Source organism: Lynx rufus, unplaced genomic scaffold (genome assembly GCF_022079265.1).
Source record: "Lynx rufus isolate CCGP_SWC_20201006 ecotype Redwood Valley unplaced genomic scaffold, mLynRuf1.p SCAF_4, whole genome shotgun sequence".
Lineage (NCBI taxonomy): Eukaryota > Metazoa > Chordata > Mammalia > Carnivora > Felidae > Lynx > Lynx rufus.
Window position 1 is genome coordinate 11612206 of NW_025814856.1, and position 18302 is coordinate 11630507.

At 56.8% G+C, this 18302-nt stretch overlaps 1 protein-coding gene across 5 annotated transcripts in view; it reads right to left on the minus strand.

Moving 5' to 3' along the window:
- Positions 1 to 369: 369 nt before the first annotated feature.
- Positions 370 to 18302, minus strand: part of EPS15L1 (epidermal growth factor receptor pathway substrate 15 like 1) — a 99053-nt gene continuing 81120 nt past the window's right edge. The window contains exons 23-24 of one of the 5 annotated variants that reach the window (XM_047097640.1): positions 5855 to 6060; positions 370 to 927 (exon numbers count right to left, since the gene is read on the minus strand). In XM_047097640.1, the coding sequence (XP_046953596.1) occupies positions 781 to 927; positions 5855 to 6060 (353 nt within the window). In that variant the 3' untranslated portion in view covers positions 370 to 780. Of the gene's footprint in view, positions 928 to 4651; positions 5548 to 5854; positions 6061 to 18302 lie in introns of those variants that run through there. The other 4 variants (XM_047097641.1, XM_047097643.1, XM_047097644.1 and 1 more) reach the window with 4 other exon arrangements.

Genomic DNA, 18302 nt, shown 5'->3' on the forward strand with positions numbered 1-18302 from the left:
AACACAGCTGCATCCTAGGGGGAAACTGTCCCGTTTCCCGATTCTGACTACGGGTTTCGGACTGCCCAGCGGCCTCGCCCCCGATGGAGACCAGGCCTCAGCGAACAGCACAGGGCTCTTTTTTTCAAATTGCGGGGCCTTGACAAAGGGCCGCCCCCTCTAGTGACAATGACCCTGGGGAGCCAGGGCGACCCCGAAAACGTCCCAAATTGGCTTTGTGGCCCTAGAAGCCACTCAAGCGCTTAGGATTCACACAGGAACCTTCCATCTGGTTTTCCGCCCACCGCGGGGCTGGTTTCCCTCTGGGATACCACGTGTGAACGTTAAAGCCAGGAAGATAACATTTCAATGAAAGGGAAAGAAAGATTGTGTTTTGTATTAAAATACTTTATATTAACCATTCGAACTGAATTTTATACAACGGATGCGGACACCGCCCAGATGTCTGTCTCAGAAGAGGGGGTCGGGGAGGCGTCGGGTGGGGGCGCCCCGGCGCCGGCGCGAGCAGGAGACGAAAGGCCGGGAGTCACGGTCCTGTGCTCCAGGCGGAGGGAGAACCGGGTGCCGCCGCTCAACAGGGACGTCACGGCGCAGGTGAGCCCCCCGAGCCCGAGGCCCTCTGACCCGCGAGTCCTTGGCGAACAGTGGCGGCCACGCATCACCACGTGAAACGGGGGCCACTGTGCGTGCGTGTGTGCGTACAGACAGACTCGAGCTTTCTCCTTTTGCACCAGCGCCCCCGCGGCCGTCCCGCCCGCGCCGGTGGCCGGGGCCGGGCGCCTAGGCGGCGGGCATGTCAGCCTTGCTGAGCGCGATGGCCAGCTCCAGGTCCTCCTGCTCCTGCCGCCGCAGCCGCGCCAGCCTCTCCTGCTCCGCCTTCTCGCTCTCCCGCTTGGCCCACGCGAGTTGCTGCTCCTCATTGCCAAACTGCAAAGGAAAATGGAGGTGGGGTTACTCGGCCCGGAAGCTGCGAGCCGCCACTTGGGGGGGGGGCGAGGAGGGCGCCTCCCGCGCGCGCTGTCGGGGTGCAGGAGAATGCAATGCTGGGGTGCGCTGGGGGGGGGGGGCGGGGGCCGCGTGACGTGCACGTGAAAACCGGCAGAAGCCAAAGAAGCCCGTGTCTCGGTCGGGAGCGGGGAGGGGACACGCACGCCCCCCGGTCCTAACCCAGGGTCACATGCACTGAGAAACAGTCTGACCTGAACTGCCACCTGGGACCTCAGAGAAACTAGTCGCCCTGCCCGCAGGAAACCAAGGCAGGCAACGCGAGGCGTCAGTTTGGGGACACAGATTTCCTGCAACTCCCAGGGGTCGGAGTCTATGAGGCTTCAACGGGGGTGTGAAGGAGGAGCCTCTGCGTGGCCTCCTCTCGGGGCGTCTCTGAAAACGGCGGCGGAGCAGAGGTCTGAACCGAGGAGCTCAAACAGCGAACCCACAAGGCCCAGGCCTCGATGACGGGCCGATGACACCAGTGGGTGGAAGGTGCCGAGACTGGAGAGTTCTGGCACGTGCACGGGGCTCTGGGCTTCACATGTGCACAGCCGACTGTCTTGAAACGCGGCATCTCTACCCCGGCCACGGTCCGGGGAGCTCTGGGCCTGCTAAGCGCCACTTTGTACTTGAACATTTACAGCAGCCAATCGGTCCAGGAGTTCTTGAGGTCCTTTTCCAAAGGTTTCAATTCAAAAAAAAATTTTTTTCAGCAGCAGAGGAAACCGTTCTGATACCAAGATGGGTGGTTTCAAACCAGTCAAGGCACCTTAGCTTTCTGGCAAGAAAAGCAAAGCTAGATCTCACACGCTCTTCCCGTGGCGTGGGTCGCTGGCTCCCCCCAAGACCCCCCGTCACATGCCCCAACGCAGACTCGGGGCCCTTCCCAGGTCTCTTCTCGGCACCCGCTCTGCCGGCTCTTCACTAAGCGCTGGACGACACCAAAGAAACAGGCAGGCCGGCCCTTGGAAAGGTGGCCCTCGGGAACAGGCATACAGACAATCCCAATCTGACACGGGCTTCGAGGAGGCCCATACAGACCCCAGGGGGAGCACTGGGGAAGGAAGCACAAAGAAATTCGCGGCTACCTCTTCACACATGTACTGAGCCTGAGTGGCAACTGGGGGGGTGAGCTCGTCCGACAGGTGGGGACACGGAGGCCTGGGGACAGCAGGGAGCTCTGGCCCGCAGCACGCTGCACTTTCTCTCTGGGTCTGGGTGGAGGCGGGGCAGGGGCGGTCAGCCACAGCTGAGGAGTTGGGGCTACAGGGCACCTTCGTGAGTGTGGCTTTTGCCGGGGTGGGGGGTTACCAGCCAACCCTGACGTTGCCAGAACAGAGCATGGGGTGGGAGGGGCTAGACTTCCAAGGGCTTGTGCACCAGAGTGGGGGAGGGGCGGTGGAGGAAGCCTGGTCTGGACCACATGTGGCCTGGAGAAGGAGGTGGGACAGGAGAGGCAGCCTCCCTCCGTCTGGCCTTGGGAGTCAGGTGGGGACAAGTGTGGGGTCAGCATGAAAAAGAGCCGTCCCCAGGAAGAAAAGCTAAGTCTGACTTTCTCAAAGAAGCTACCCAGAAAAGCGTTCAGGGGGGTGATGAGTCTCCAGGTAGGACTCCCTGAAATCTGGTCCCCACCCCTGTTTCCACTGCCCATCACAGAAAGCCCCCACCCCCGCACTCTGGGGAATTTTCCCATACCTCATCAGGAGAAAAACAAGGAAAAAACAACAAATGCTGGCAGAAATGGCAGCATGGTTGACAGGGACCTTGTCCTCTGTCAGCTCAGAGGAGGGGGTGGGTGGGGGCTGACAGGCAACGGCCAAGGTGATCCAGCCATAGCCTGGAAGCAAGGCCAGGAGGGGTCAAGTATCAGCTGAGGCCACACGGCCACACCATGACTCCCGCCCAGCCCCAGAGTCTTAGGATGTCACCACAAAGCCTCCTGCTCAAGGGGTCTCCATTTTCAAATTAGATGTGCTGACAGGAACATTCCAGATGCCTTCAGAGCAGACTGGGTTGGGGCCAGCTTCAGGATCCTCTATGGAGACTCGAACCAAGCATATGGTTTGTGCGCACTTGAGAAGCAGGCTGGACCATCGTTTCCAAGAGAACACCGGAGGAAGAGGGTTCCTTGTGGCTCCCTCTGGGCCTCATGTCAGCAGAAAATTCTCTCCGGGTCCCAGCGGACCCTGGTCCTCTGACCTGCCCACGTCGTGAAGGCCAGAACCTGGAGCACCTGTGGATGCGGCCGCCACTCCATCAACGGCAGCTGACTCCCGCTTCACCCCTGCGCCGTCCTGGAGCGGAGACAGTGGGGCACAGGTTGCTGCCCTCCCTCGACATCTCGAGGTGGACACTTAGCAGTTTTACTTCAGCAGCCTCTTGGCAGAAATCCGGGGTCCAGACGGCTCCGCACACAAGGCACCCGGGACCGTTCCTCCCCGGGGCCCGAGGCGTGTGACAGAGCCTGTACTGTGCCATGCGCGGGACGCCTGCAGCCACCTCCCGCTGGCTCACTGCTGCCACCGTGAGAATCGCATCCAACTCGGTTGAGGGTGCACGGTGCACCCATCTGATAGCTGCTCTGCACTTCTGGAAAAAAGAGCCATTTTGCTAACCTATAAATGCTACTTCCTAATAAACACATTTGCCTGAGACAGAAAGTCTTGTTTTGAAAGAAATCTTGGAGACGTTTCCCGTGAACAGCTCCAAGGACAAGTAACCCATTGATGGAAACTCGGGGCTCATAAATTAGAGGCTTCCAGAGTGGCAGAGCCAGGGCGCCAACGGGGGACGGCACGCGCAGTGACATCGGCGTAACTGAGCTCCAGTGCGGACCCAGAGGCTTCTGCGCGGGGAACAGGGCGTCTCGGTGCCACTCTTAGAACATCCGAGCTGAAGGAGTCACACTGCCAGTGACTGGGCAGGAAGAGACCTGTCAGCGTTTACTTGGGGAAGCTGAAATACACAAACCGGAGGAACCGACTCTGGCCCTGTTTTGAGTTGGCCCAGATCTTCAAGGTCCAGGGAACCAGAAACCAGTGGCCAATGGGCTGCATCCCTGGATGCCATGAAAACGCAAAGACATCCTGAGTGCCCCAAGGTGGGACAGGTTGACCATCTTGGGACTATAGTAGGACCGAAGGGGACAAACCAAACCAGTCAGGTGTCCTGCCTGCCTCCCCCCACACTCCATCCCAGCAGAGTGGCCAAATCCCACTGTCGGGTCATTTCCTCTGGAAAAACTGGGGCATCCAAAGCGGGAAAGGCGATTTCAAACAAAGAACAGCAGGGCTGCAAACTGGGTGGAACCTGATCCCCCACCTGGAAACGAGAATGATCAAATACCAGGGATGTTTCTGGAATGACCAAAAATGTTGGGCCAAATGACAGCTTGAAACCTCAGATTTTTTTTTTTTAAATATTTTCCCCAAACCAGCCATCAGGTGGGGGGTGGGGGTCACAGAAACAGAACCATGCATTTCAGAAAGAGAACAGTCGAATTTCTCCCAATTGCCAATCACATCTACTTACCCCTCTTCCCTACCCAAAACAGAGTACCCGAATCATACGTGAACAGCTCTATTTTTCTCATCAGCATTTAACATTTTTTTTCCCCACCAAAATACAAATGTGGTACTATTCAAGAAACTGTAGATAAAGCGGGTTTTGTTTTGGGCTTTTATTAATAATGTTGCCATTTGTATACATCCACAGTGTGCACTGGCTGTCAACAAAATTCAGCTAAGGGCAGTCGTAAAATATTTATAAGTCGCCAAGAGCCGAGAACGCGTCGGCATCTCGGGCGATTTCGGTAACGCCACAGGACGGCTAGCTGTGCACGAGGTGGATCTGAAGCGAATCAGGCACTCACTGGGCACCGACAGGGCAGAGCCTGTGTTAGGACAGAGAGTCTGGGAGCAGGAGCCTCTATTAGGTCATGCGTCTCCACCCCTAGCCAGGAAACAAAAGTACTTTGCAAATTCGAATGAAGAAAACCTTTTCAAAAACAAACAGTGCGCGACACACAGACCGTGAAACCAGTTCTGGGAAGACAACATCTGAAGCTCTCGGAGAACAAGATTCTCGGTACCCAGGAAGGTACTGAAAACAGCCTGGAGGGACAGCGTTTTACAACCTGGAATCTTTTCTTGCGCTCCGCTCCGAGAAACAAAGCCAGGCTTTCAGAAATCCCAGGATTAGCTTCTGAAAAGGCACTTAGCTTTGCTAACTGGCTCCGGGAGGGTTTTGGTTTTGGTTTAGTTTTGGCAAAGGGAAAGGGCGTCAGGGCAGTTGTTCTGGGCTGGACGTCTCTGTGCATTGTAGCTGGTAACTGAATTAAGCGCTGAAAAATCAAATGGCTCTTCCTTTGCGGGTCCTGCCTGGGTCCATCCGTCCTCACTAGCCGCTCCAAATGCACTGGGGCGGGCCCATCACAACTCTGGCAACGGAGACCCTTCTGGGGGCAGCGACACCCTAACGAAACTTCTGCCGTCTTGTTTTCAGACTTCGGAAGCGTGCGACACCTCAGCTGCCAAGAGTCCCTGAACACAACAGCCTCTGGGCGACAGAAATAACACAGAGTCTAACCAGGAAGGACAGAAACAGGCCTGTGTGGCCACCCCGCTGGAAGAAAGCATGCCCTTATCACAGAGTATCCAAACCGTAGCTCTTTTTTTTGTTTTATTGAGAAACTGTTTTTCTTACAGAAAGCAGTAGTACAGAATAAATAACACAAGTGAGAGCACTGAGGTACCGGGGGACATAAGCCAAGTTTGCCTTTGGAAAGAGACAAAAAAAACAACCCCAAAGAAGCTGCAAGCGGAGGGTTGGGGGTGGGGGGTGGCGCAGAGGAAGCTCAACTTACAGAGGTGAAGTCTGCAAAGCCCAAGGAAGAGGCTTTAGAAGGTTTAGCTGAAGAGGAGGGAGCAAATGGATCTTTTCCACTAAACGGGTCCCCAAACCCCTTTTTATTTTGGAACGGGTCACTGCTGTCAGCCCCGAGTGGCTGGAATGGATCGGGGGGCTCGGGAAAGTCTGCAGAACCAAGCTGGCTTACAGGTGTACTTTTACCTGGAAAGTTTAGGAGAAAAAAGAAAAAAAAAAAAAAAAGGGAGAAAAAAAAAAGAAATACAAGTTACTGACCACGGACAGAACGGAGTCCTGACCGAGGAGGCCGGCACGCGCTCACGGAGACACCCTCTCCCTCTTTGGAAAGGGCTGGAATGCCGCTCAGTGGTGGGACAGATCCCGGGGAATCCTGGGTGGATCTCGCTTTATGCTCACCTTATCCCAGAGGCTTAACGGGTTTGCGGGCAAATACAAGAAAACCACTTCAGACAACCCCCTCCCTTCCCCACCCCACACAGCTAAAATTTACTGTCTTTAACAAGCGTACTCGCAGGCATGTTTCAAAGTGACTCATTTTAGTGTGGCAACACATTTACTTATCACACGGAAAGTCATGGCTGAGCAGAAAAATACACTGTAAAACTTCTAACAAAAAAAAGGGGGGGTATCTGCAATTAAAAGGGGGAATTGGTTTCACAACATGGTACAGAGTTAGCATTAGTTGTGAGGCTCACCAGACAAACCCCCTCTGCTATCCTGAGATTCAGATTTGTTTTCAGCTCCCACTTCTGCCCTTTGGTGCTGGTGGCTCCAACGGGCAGGATTTGGGCCCTTCTGGGTTCTTGCTGAGAGGGTGGCTCTAGGATGCCTGGGTCCTGGCAAGGCAGATCGCTACGGGATGAGTGTGGGATACACATGCTTAGAGTTAGAGACAACTGAGGCCCTGAGATCACACTAGGGGCTGTGGCTTGAGGGCAGGCAGCTTCTCCTAACAAGTCCTGCCAGCGTGCTAGAATATTCCACTAGGAACCAGGGGCCTCCCCAGGCCTGCCTAGCAACACTTGATGAGCCTCCAGGATCTGCCCATTTTGTAGGCCGGGTCCCTGCCTGACGCCACTCCTTTGCCCGATGGCAGGCCAGGGCAGTCGGGGTGCCCAGAGTGAGGTGTTTAATTCAGTCCAAGCAGGTCTGCGTCCAAGCCCCAGGCTAGAGACTAGAGGGCACTTAACATAATTCCAAGTGGTCAATCCAGCTGTTTACGTTTACTCTTGCAATTTCAAAACTAATGTGCGAGAAGAACCTAAAAGCCAAGGGCCACATTGCACATATGACCTGGGACATCTAGCTACACATCCAGAAGATGCCTCCAGCCCCGAGTGGCATCTCAGGTGCCCCCATGCAGCACCTGAGCCTGGGACACCTGCCTTCCTCACCCAGCCAGCCTCTGCCACATCACCTGCCAGCTAGAGAGACCGCCCACCCGTCCATCTTCAGGCCCAGCTCTCAAAACCATCCTCTCCATGCTGCTGCTCGAGCTACATTTCTAAAGGCCCTGAGGTGTCCCCAAGAGCTCTGGGGCCACGGCCTGCCTCTGCTTCTTTTAGTGTCAAGACCTCACCAAGGACAAGCACCTCAGCCCCAGCTGGCCGGTTTCCTACGTGTGAAGCGGGAATAAAGAGGCAGGGGTCAGATGAGATGGCTGAGGCGTGGTGCCCCTAGGAGCAGTGGGGTCTGGCCCCCCACCCCCGAGGCCACCTTGGCATCCTGCACCACAGTGGGTTCTGCCCTTCTCGGTCACACCGCCTGCCCCAGGCAGTACCAGTAGGACTCAGGTGGACCAAGAAGCGGGGAGGGGGCAGGCCGGCGCATCAGCCCACCTCTCCCAGTGGCCTCAAATCGATTCATAGGCAGACGCAGGGCCCGATGGTGGGCGGGCCCTATGAGCTAGAAGAAGGAGCCCCCCCAGAGAGCCTTTGCTGAAGCCCCGGGTGTGCCACGCTGGCATGGGTTATGGGACCGGATGGGTCACTCCCCAGAAGGGTAGTGCAGAGTCCGTGCAGCAGGAATTAGGACCTCCCTCTCCCATAGCAAGTGACTTGCCAGAGAGAAGGCCTGGGGGAGCCCCCCCCACATTCTATACTGGCTGCGACTCTACCGCTGGGGGCTCCTCCCCCGTCCACGACAGAGCCCAGATCTTCAAGCTGTCCTTCCGGCACCAAGTGCTGCTGCAGGTGCCATCCCCCCTGACATCAGCTCTCCCACCTCCTCCTCCTCCTCCTGGACCTCCGCGCCACAGGGCTGCAGGGAGCAGGGTGTTCTGGGTGCTCGCCACAGCTCCCTGGCTTGTCCCGCTGGCCTCGAAGAACCGCCCCCCCCAACACGGCCGCCGTGCACCTCCGGCCTACTCCCTGCTCTGAGGGATGAGCCAACGGGTGAGTCAAGGCCTCCCTGGTCCCCAGACTAGGGGGAGAGGAGACAGCTGTCGGGTGAGGCCGGCCCAGCCGCTTGCAAACTCCAGGCTGTCCACCTGAGAACAGTGGGGGGCAGACATACTCCAGGGGCACCCCAAGCGGGAGGAAGGGTGGGCATGCCCACACCACCCGGAGATGCCCTATTTCTCTTTGCAGCTACCGCCCCGAGCAAGCAGCTCTCCTCTCTCCTGGGTCCCTGGGAACCGCTCACCTCACTGGCCGCTCCCCCTCCCAGCTTCCTGCCCCATAGGCCATCCTCATCCAGCAAAACGGCTTTTTAACGGCTTTTTAACATCGAGCAGATCCCCACGCTGCTGAGATCTCCCAAAGGCTCTAGGAATACGCACCAGCCCCGCCCAGCTGAGTCCTTTGTGCCTGCTGTCCCAGGCCTGGGAAACCCTTCCTCTTGCAGAGCCAGAGGCTGACCCTCCCCACTTCTGGCCGAGATGCCTCCCCGTCTACCGTTCTGCGGCCCCTGTTACCTTCTGTCATTACGTCACGTGTGTATTTTTGCTCTCTCTCAACACAACATAAGCTCCCTGGGGCTAGGGCCCCGCCGTCCGCTGCTGTGTCCTGATGCTATCGTAGGGCCTGATGCTTTACACCCTCGCTGAACGGAGCTTTCTTCCTTACAGGTCCCGCTGTACCCCCAGCCCCACCCCGGGCCTATGCTTCTCCCATCGCGCGGTGATTCCCGAAGGCCCTGCAACCCATGCCAAAGTCTCCCCAACCGCACTGCCTGCCACCCCTCCAGGGCTCGAGTGGCACCTCCTTTCCTGGGAACCCCCCCAACGCGGGGTTTTTTTCTGGCTAGTCCCTCTGCCTAGGATGCACTCCCGACTCAGTTGCTACTGTCCTCTCGGGGGAACTCCTGTGCCCTGTGCTCAACTCTTCCAGCCCAGCCCCGGGGCAGGCCAGACCTACCCCTGGGAGACGGGGGGTAGCACAGCAGCCACCCCTCGACCCTGTCCTCAGCCTTAGTCTCCTACTCCATGAAAAGGGGTTGTTACGGGCCGAACTGCATCCCCCACAAGTTCGTTATATTGTGCCCACCCCCAGCACCTAAGAACGTGACTGCATTTGGAGACGGGGTCTTGGAAGAGGTGATTACACTAAAATGAGGTCCTGTGGGGGGGGCCTTGTCCCATACGGGTGACTTTATAAGAAAAGGGGATTAGGACACACACGTCCACAGAGAGAAGATGACGTGACGTGAAGACACGAGGAGAGGATCACCAGCTACCAGCCAAGGAGAGAGGCCTGAGAAGGAACCAGCCAAGCCTTTCGGCACCTTGACCTTGGACGCCCAGCCCCCACGGCCGTGGGACGGTGGTACATTTCCGTTAGGCCGCCCAGCCTGTGGTCCTGCTACGGCAGCCCGAACACACTCACGTGGGGGTCGTGAGGGGCCCACCCCGCGTGGCTGCCAGAGCAGTGACCAGGAGGAGGGATCCCCCCACGACAGGGCTGCCTGCTTCTGTAAACCAAGCTTCTCAGGTATGCCAGTGCCAACACGCTGTGCCGGCTCGATCCCGTGTCCTCTGTGGCTGCTAGGATAACGTGAGGCCTGCGGGGGATGAACACTGACTCTCTGGCCTTTCACGGGAAAAGCGCACCTGCCCCTGATGTGGAGCGGGCACGGAGCTCGGACAGCAAGCAGGCGGTAAGCACTCACTTCTTCCTGCCATGCGATCAGGCCCTTCTGGGAGACTGGAGCCCCCCGGGGCGCCCACAAGAAAACCGAGGACCCTTGGCTGCAGCTCTCTGCTCTGATGCAGCCACTCAGAAGCCCTGTGTGCAGCACGGTGGCACCTGCAGCCTCCGGACAAGGACACCTTCGCCTTGGACCGCTTCACAGGCACCCGCCCATCCCCCCTCCTCAAGGCCTCCTTTCCCAGCGTGGAGCACAAGCCAGGGGCCGCCCCCGAGAGAAGACGCACAGCCCCAGAAGACCCCCCTGTGGAGTGTGCCAGGAGGCAGACTCCACCTCGCCTTCCAAAGCCCGTGCAGCAGCAGCAGCCGAGGCCTGAGCGTGGGGGGTCACACGTGCTCCTGAGTGAAGCCCACTCCGGGGGCTCCTGGACACCAGGAAGACTGGCCCTCATCTACACACTGACCCAGTGTATGCAAGGACCCCTGAGGCCACAGGCAGGGGTGCCCTGGGGGACAGCATCCTGAGGGTTGGGGACACAGGCTCAGGTTGCATGAGGACGGGATGCTAACCCAGTATGCATGGTCCTCGTGGCATGGCCACTCCTAGCCTCTTTCCCATTGCCACTTCCACTGTCCTAACCACCTGTACCGTCCGTCCTGCCCAGCCAGTCTCTCTCGCCTCGCCCTTCCCCGGCAGACCCCTCCCTCAGGGCTCACTCCTCCCCTGCGGGGTCTCCAACTGCCTTGTCCCCCTCCCGTGGCACCGATCCTTCCTGGTGTAGCCCCCAGCACACGAGGGTCAGTTCCTCCCAGGTGGGGCTCGGCAACTGCTGGTACAAGCAAATACCGCTCCCTGGCCCTGGTGGGGGTCCCCGTGGGCCCGGGGCTGCCGTACAAGAGCCACAGGACTGTCCTGAGGGACCTGAGGCCCTTTCGGGGAGCCCCGTTGGGGAGCTAGAAAAGAGTTCTGGCTGCCCTCCTCTGCAAGAGAGACCAATATTCACTGGTGCCCTCGTGTGCTGATTTTTTTCAAGTCAAAAACTAAAATGACAATGGACCGAAGAAGAAGATTCTAATACAGGAAAAAGTACAGAGTTGCTGGGGACAGGCTGGAAATGCCAGGGCACAGCACAGCCAAGTGGCCAGCTGCTTGACTTCCTGGAGCATTTCTTGCAGGGTCTGGTCCCAAGGGCAGACAGCGGAGTGGGGATAGAGGGGTCAGCCGACCCCAGCCCGGCCCCAAGCGCGAGGAGCACAACGGTCCAAATGTTCAAAGGCAGAGCCTACTCTGTGCTCTTTCCTTCTTTTAAATTGGGAACATCTCCCCACCCTGGTTCGGGCTTGTTGTGGTTTTTAAATTGCTTTTGGGGGTGGTGGTTCAGAATCCAGCCCACTAGGATTTCAAGCTGAGGTTTCTGACAAGCAGAGAGGTGATCGGGGAGATGAAAAGTGTCGTTCACATCAAAACTGCTGGGGCCTGGTCTTGCTCCGTTGCTGAAACCGTTGTTATTTAGAAATCATGACTGCGTTAATATGAAACCAGGGCACATCAACTGCTCTTGATTTCAGAGGGGAAAAAAAAAAAAAGAAACAAAACGGTTTTTTCTCGGTTGTCTGTTTTTGTGCTTGGGCGCAGAGGCTGAATTATTGGACCCGACACGTGCAAAATCGGTGGCGACTCTGGCTTGGCCTGACACCGTGCTGGCGACCAGAGGCTTTCTGCAAAGAAACGCACACCGTGACTGCCCTCGGTCCAAACTTCCTACTCTGCACCCCCATTTATTTTTAGCAGCTGCACTTTTCAAACATTCTGGGTGTAGTTCCTGCTTTTACATAACCACTTCTGCTAACGCCTTAATCGTTTTTCCGATTTTCTGAGGTGCAGTTTATCTCGAACGTGACAAAGTCATTCTAAGCTGCCTCCGTGCCCCTGAGCCAAGTCACTGCCCGTTTTCTGCCTTTTCCACGACTCCAGGTACCACAAGGAAGGAAAGATGCTGACTAGAACATGGTGCAGAGGAGGCAACGGCAATCATTTTTTAGAAAGGGCTGGAAAAGAAACTAACCAGGGTGACTCCCGACACATGCCATTTGGGAGGCGTGGGGTCACCACTCCTAGAGGGCTGCGCGGGGCGCCGCCTGACCCCTTGGCGGAGGGAAGGTGGTGAGCGAGGAGGCACCGAGCGACGACCCCCCGGGGGCTGGGAGCTGCGGGCACGTCGCCCATGGTGACTCTCCAATCCTCAGAGGAGTCCTCATTAACAGAGGAGTGCAAGATTGAAGAAAAGGCAAAGTAGGGCTTATTTCAAACCGCAACAGTTTCAACAGCTACCCAAGCGGTGCACCGAAACCGCACACAGGACTGCCTTCGGCAAAAACAATACGAGCCCGATGGTTTACCACAGTGTGTGCTGTTAAAAAAAAAAAAAACCAGTGGCCGGCTCCACCCTGGTAGAAATTTCTTTAATTCTCCTATTTAACTTTTCAAGGCCGTGTGTGCCCCCCCCTTGCACCCCGAACCCTGGGCACCCGGGATCGGGGAAGCGGCCGGGCCCCGGGCAGGCGCCCCTGAGTCTCTGACATCAGGACTGCCCCCTTGTCACCCCTTTCCCAACGCGCTTTTCAGGAAACCGCTGCCCAGGAAGGGTCCGCAAGAGCCCGGCCCGCCAATGGGAAAAATGACGGGCTTACAAACACAGAAAACCGGGAATGCTCAAAACTCTTGATGGGAGGTAGATTCCCTTATTTGAAAGTCTTTACTTAGGAGGAGAGGAAGAGGTTTTGGGTGATTGAGGGTCTCGATGAACCTGAAGGGTAAAAATATCAAAAATGCACCGAAGTGTGAGTGCATTTTTCATCCCAACTGGACATTTGCTGGGCTCTATTTGTAAGATTCAAGGCCGCAGCTGGAAAATGCAACTACATTTCTAGAGCTGAGAGATAAATACAAAAACAAGAAAACACAACAACAAAAAAAAAAAAAAAAAAAAGAAAGAAAGAAAAGAAAAGAAAGAAAAAAAACAAAGGTTTGTGGTCAGGACAGCTGCCCCACCTTAGCTATTACCCTACACAACACAGGACGTTCACACAACTGCCATTTATGCCAACACGGGACACGTCGACACAGCTGCCCCTCACCCTATACAACAGGGGACCCTCGGGCGACTGCCCCTCACCCTCCACGGCACGGGCACCCACCCGATTGCCACGCTTCTGACTGTCACACCACAAGGGAGGACTGTGGCTGGAGAGGGGGCACTCTTGGCTTCTCCCTTCCCGCCCCCACCCCCCCCCCCCGCCCTCAGCAAAACAGCTTCACCGGGGGCAGTGGGGAGAAAGAAAAAAAGCAGCCCGTGCTGAGCACAAGGCTTCAAATTCATAATCCCTCGGGAACCTTTGACTGAAAGAGACTGCTTTTCAACCAACACACTTCAGCATTTTCCTCCGGCCCCCACCTATCTGGAGGGACATGGGGGAGGCGAGGGAGGGAAGAAACCCATTTCTCCAACCGCGGCGCTCGGGACCAACTAACGGCTTGCAGGCGAGGAGCCCTGCAGATGCCAGCCGTGCTCGCTCTCACTGATGCACATGTGAGAGAAGGCAAACCCCGCAGATCAAAGCCGTGCCAAGTAGCACAGCCCCGGCAGATAAAATCTGAGGTCCCCACCATCACAGCGTTGAGATTTTCCACTAAAAATATTTACTGAATTTTAAGAAAAATCTGCCTAATGCATTGAGGGGAACAGGATGAGGTTTGGTACTGAATTGTTGAGAAAAGCTGAACAAATATTTACTATTATCCACCAGGCATCTCCACAACTGATATGTTTTTCAGCCTCTACGGTGTCTGGGGTGGCCAAAGGTCATGGAATTGAGCTGGGTGACGACCCCGTGGATGTGGGGTCAACCCGCCATCAGAAGAGAGAGGAGAAAAGGGGGAAGGAAAGTGGCCACACTCTTTGGGTCCTCAAGACACACGTATCACTGAGAGAGGATTTTCAAGAAGTTTCAACAAAAGGCTCCCGACAGGGGCTACTTTAGTTCTGTGCCAAAACAGGGAGAGGAGTTCGCGACTTACAAGTCAATTTACCAATCTGTCAAATTACAGATCAGTCTTTACAACAAAAACAATACAGACTGCAGGTCTCATAGTTCTGCTTTTGCAAAAATCACATTTGTTCTTTGAATTTTGCCTTCGACACACTCTGCTGGAACAGCCCCGTGCGCCGACCTGCGCCAACCTCTCCCAGGGGCTCAGGGCGCCCTGGCAGGGGATGGGGAGACGCTCGTGGCTACGCAGCAGCCAGACGGGGGGGGGGGGGGGAGCCCTGGGTGTGTGCCACAGGGCCGAGGTGGCCCAGCCTCCGTTCGTCCCTACAGAGGAGCTCCAAAGCTGCCAAATTGCTACCTCGGCACGGGCAGAAAGGCGTCGTGCCCACATTTAACAAAATCACAAGTGTCATAGGCGGGTCTGAAAGACGGTTAGAAAGCGTGCGTGCACTGGAGGTGCACAGCCCCCCAGGAGCTCCCTCCTACTGTGGGGGCAGCTTGGAAGGAGTGAGTCCAGTCTTAGCAGAACAGGGGACCCCCCCCACTCTTGCTCTCTGCATGGCCAGACTGCCCCCTGCCCCACACGCACATGCTGTTTTTCAGCTGACAAAGGCAAAGGCAAAGGAGTGACTCAGTGCTTTGAATCGAGAAATGAGGGGATGTGGGACCGTGGAGAAGTAGGGGCCACACCGGGCACACCTTCCTAGGCTCCTTCACGTCGCTCTAAGTGGAACCAAGGGGTTGGGGGAAGCCTGGCAGCAGGCACATGAAGCCCTCAAGATGGCTGGGAAGGGGGCGGGGGACCAGGGGCGGGGCAGTGGCTCCTATCCATTCACACACACGGTCGGTGGCAGGATGGGCAGGGGGTCCAGGCTCCCTAAACCCACACCCCACCCTGAGGCCCCACAGCCCCCCAGGAACTCGGATTCCTCTGCTCCGGGACCCCACGCCACTGAGCTACAGATGACAACTGTGTCACTCAACTCCCACTCAATCTTCCCTCCGGGGTGCAGGAGGGTGGGCGTGTGCTAAGATAGGCAAATGCTTCTATTTTCAAACTCAGCCGACTTTGCAGAGCAGAAATGCACCCCAGAGAACAGTCCATCTCCAGGCATTTCTCAAGGAAGAGGCTGAGAAGAAAAGGGCGTTTCTCTGTCTGCGGGGAGCAGGGTCTGCTGGCGAGCGCGTGCTGCCAGGGCGTCACCCCCAGCCCTGACACAGATGCTCGTCCCCTCCCCCGCCCCCCCCCCCAGCTGGCGGGGACGGCGCCCGCGGCTCCGCTGCGGCACCCCGACCCAGGCTGGCCGGCAAGTGCCAGAATTTTCCAGGCTTCTTGAGATGGCGGCGAACCGCTCTTGTCCCATTCTAGAACTTCGCTTGTACCCACCGAATTATCTCTTTGAAATCATCGTGGGAACGGAATTAAAGTAGTTAGGTTCAAGGTTGAGGTGCTAACCGCACGGCTCAACTGGAGAAGCCATTTTAAAAGTGGATCTTGAGCGACAAACAAGAGGTCCGGGACCCACACGGGCGAAGGACGGCCACCCCGGTTTCAGCCTCAGCCTGGCCTGTCAGAGCAGGTGGAGAGCCGAGCGTGCACACGGGCTGGTGCTGTGGAGGAACTCGGGGCTTCCTCCACGAGCGAGTCCCGCGGGCGGCTCACCCGGGACGGGCAGGGTGACCGCCCAGTGAGCGGGCTGGCCTGTGGGTGGGCGGCAGCCAGTCACCCTGCGTGGCGTCCGCACACAGCTGTGGGAGGGGACTCCCGTTCCAGGGGGGACAGGACTGCTTTTTTGTTTTGTTTTGTTTTTTAATCATTTGACTCAAACAGGACTCAGATTAAATGCGATTTCATTTTCCCTGTGTCGGTTGGCGAATTGAGGGCAGGTGGGAGGGGACCAAAAAAGGCAACCTGGGCCTGTGCACGGCTTTATTGTGGAGGTGAAAAGGTCATTAGCAGTAATAAAAGGCTAATTAAATTGCGGAGAGGTTAAAGGTGACTTGGGGGCGCCGCAGGGGCCGGGCAGGGCACAGGGCTGCACTTGCAGGAAGTGGGGAGGGTGGGGCCGAGGGCAGGATCCCGCTATCTGTCGCTGGGGTGCGGAGGCCCAATCACTGACACCCACACAGCCATTTCCTGCCCTTGAAAAAAAATCTGTTTCTCCCTTTGCAAATCAACAACTTTTACCTAGAAACTCTTCAGCGGTGAGTTCTGACTGATCTCGGTCTCTGATCCGTTGCAGAAAATACACCATTGTTTACCTGGGGGAGGTGTGCGAGCACCAGCTTTAACTGACAGGTTTCAGAGGCTGCGAGCGGGGTCTGTTTTGCATCTGCCTGGAAGAAACCAATTCTCTCTACCAAGAACAGGCACCTGCTGCTTACTGAATACCTTGACAGACCTTTCTAGAAAAGAGCTCTGAGCACAGAGAACTCAGTGTGGACCCTGGAGCTCCAGGTGTCCCAGAGGGTGATTCTCAGTGGCCCGGAGGGCACGCTTTCTGGCTCGGGTCAAGACAGAACTGCATCTTTAGCAGCGAAAGCCGATGGCCAGCCGTGGGCTGCTCCAGTCACATGTACATGACACCAGAACTCTTTCACAGGGAACCTCGGTGAGGCTCCCAGGTGGCCGGTCCCCCACCGTGATCGCAACAGGCTGACACTTAAATACGCGAGTTTACTGCACGTCAAACCTCAGTGGAGCTTTTAAGAACAAACAAAAACAACTCCCACAGAAGGTGAACGCTGCAAGATACGGCATGCGAGAGACGGTACCCAAAAGACCATGCGTGACTCAGACCCAAACGTGCACCCAGTCCCGCACAAGCGACAAGAGCTGAGCTTCGCCAGAGAGGACCCTGGAGCCCTCTTTGAAGTTCAGCTACCCATGCTCTCTTTCAACTGCAAAGGTTTCTGCCAAACTGCAACCTCGTGGGGGAAAGGGTCCCTTGGTAACTCCCGGCGTGCACATGGCTGCCTCGGGCCCAGCTTCTGTCCGCCTCTGGGAAAGGAGCCTGTGGAAGAGGACCTGTGTCCTGGTCCCGGGACCCTGGGAGGGGTTGGGGACACACATCACACACATCACAGCGAGGGTCATCACCGTGCAGGGCACTTTCTCCACACGGCCCCTGCTCAGCCAGAGTCGGTCCCATGTTCAGTCAGGGAAACCGAGGCTTGGTGAGGAGCAGGCGCTCGCCCAGAACCCCTCAAGGAGATGGCAGAGCCAGAATGTGACCCTTGGCCCTTGCGCCAATGTCCAGAAACACGGACTGAGCCTGACCTACCATCCTGGATTCTAATGGCCTCACGTATCAGAGCCACCTCCAGGTGCAGAGACCTGGCAGAGTTCTAGACCCTACTACGGACGAGCCGTGCCTTCATGTTGGTTTCTATGAGTGCAGGCATGAAGCCGTGAGTTTTGGTTTGTGGAAAAAACCGTTCTCGCCAGGCAGTCTGGACCGTCCACTTGGGATCTCCATGGAGCAGGGCTCCCTCACTAGGACCACAGGGCCCCCAGCAGCCGGGTACCCACTTCACCTTGCCCCCAAGGTGGGGCCACAGTGGGGCCTTCCGCAAGCTGGGAAGGCCCTTGAGTGTGACCATGTGGTGTTCCCAGGTGGCAGTGGCCACCTCAGATGCCGGCCGAGTGGCCTTTCCACACGGCAAAAGGCCCGGTCAGTGAGAAGAGCGGAGAAGCACATTCTGTTCCCTCACTTTCAAAAGGTTGGCCTTCGTTTTCTTAAAAAACAAAAACAAAAACAGAAGAACAACAAAATTTGGACATCTCCCTGGCTGCTGCCTGTTGTAAGCAGCCAAGAAAACACAAGTCGTGCCCTCTGTCCTCATAACAAACACTTTGAGCAGGACTGGCTCCAGACTCGTCCACTGACCTGTCCTGCTAATAACCAGCTAACCCCCCAACTGCTCCGGGGCTTACGTGGTCTCGCTCTGTGCAGTGTGGACGTGGAGGGGTGGTGTCAGGGTGCACATCCCCCCCCACCCCCCGCTCCAGATGCAATCATTAAAGTGTCAACTGCTCGGTTCAGATGTCATGCGTGGGGTGCATCTACACGGCCGGCAACTTCCGTGTTGTTAGAGGTTAGTACGAAATCGCAGCTGAGCCACCGCTGGAAGCGCTCAAACGACAACGCTCACACGGCGTGTACCTACCACCCAGCAGTGTGTACAGCACAGAGTTTTTCTGATCAGCCACTGCTTCTAGGTAAGAGAATCAGACGAGAGACATTTAGACCTCAACGCAGGTACGTCGCGGCCGTTACAGATCAAACA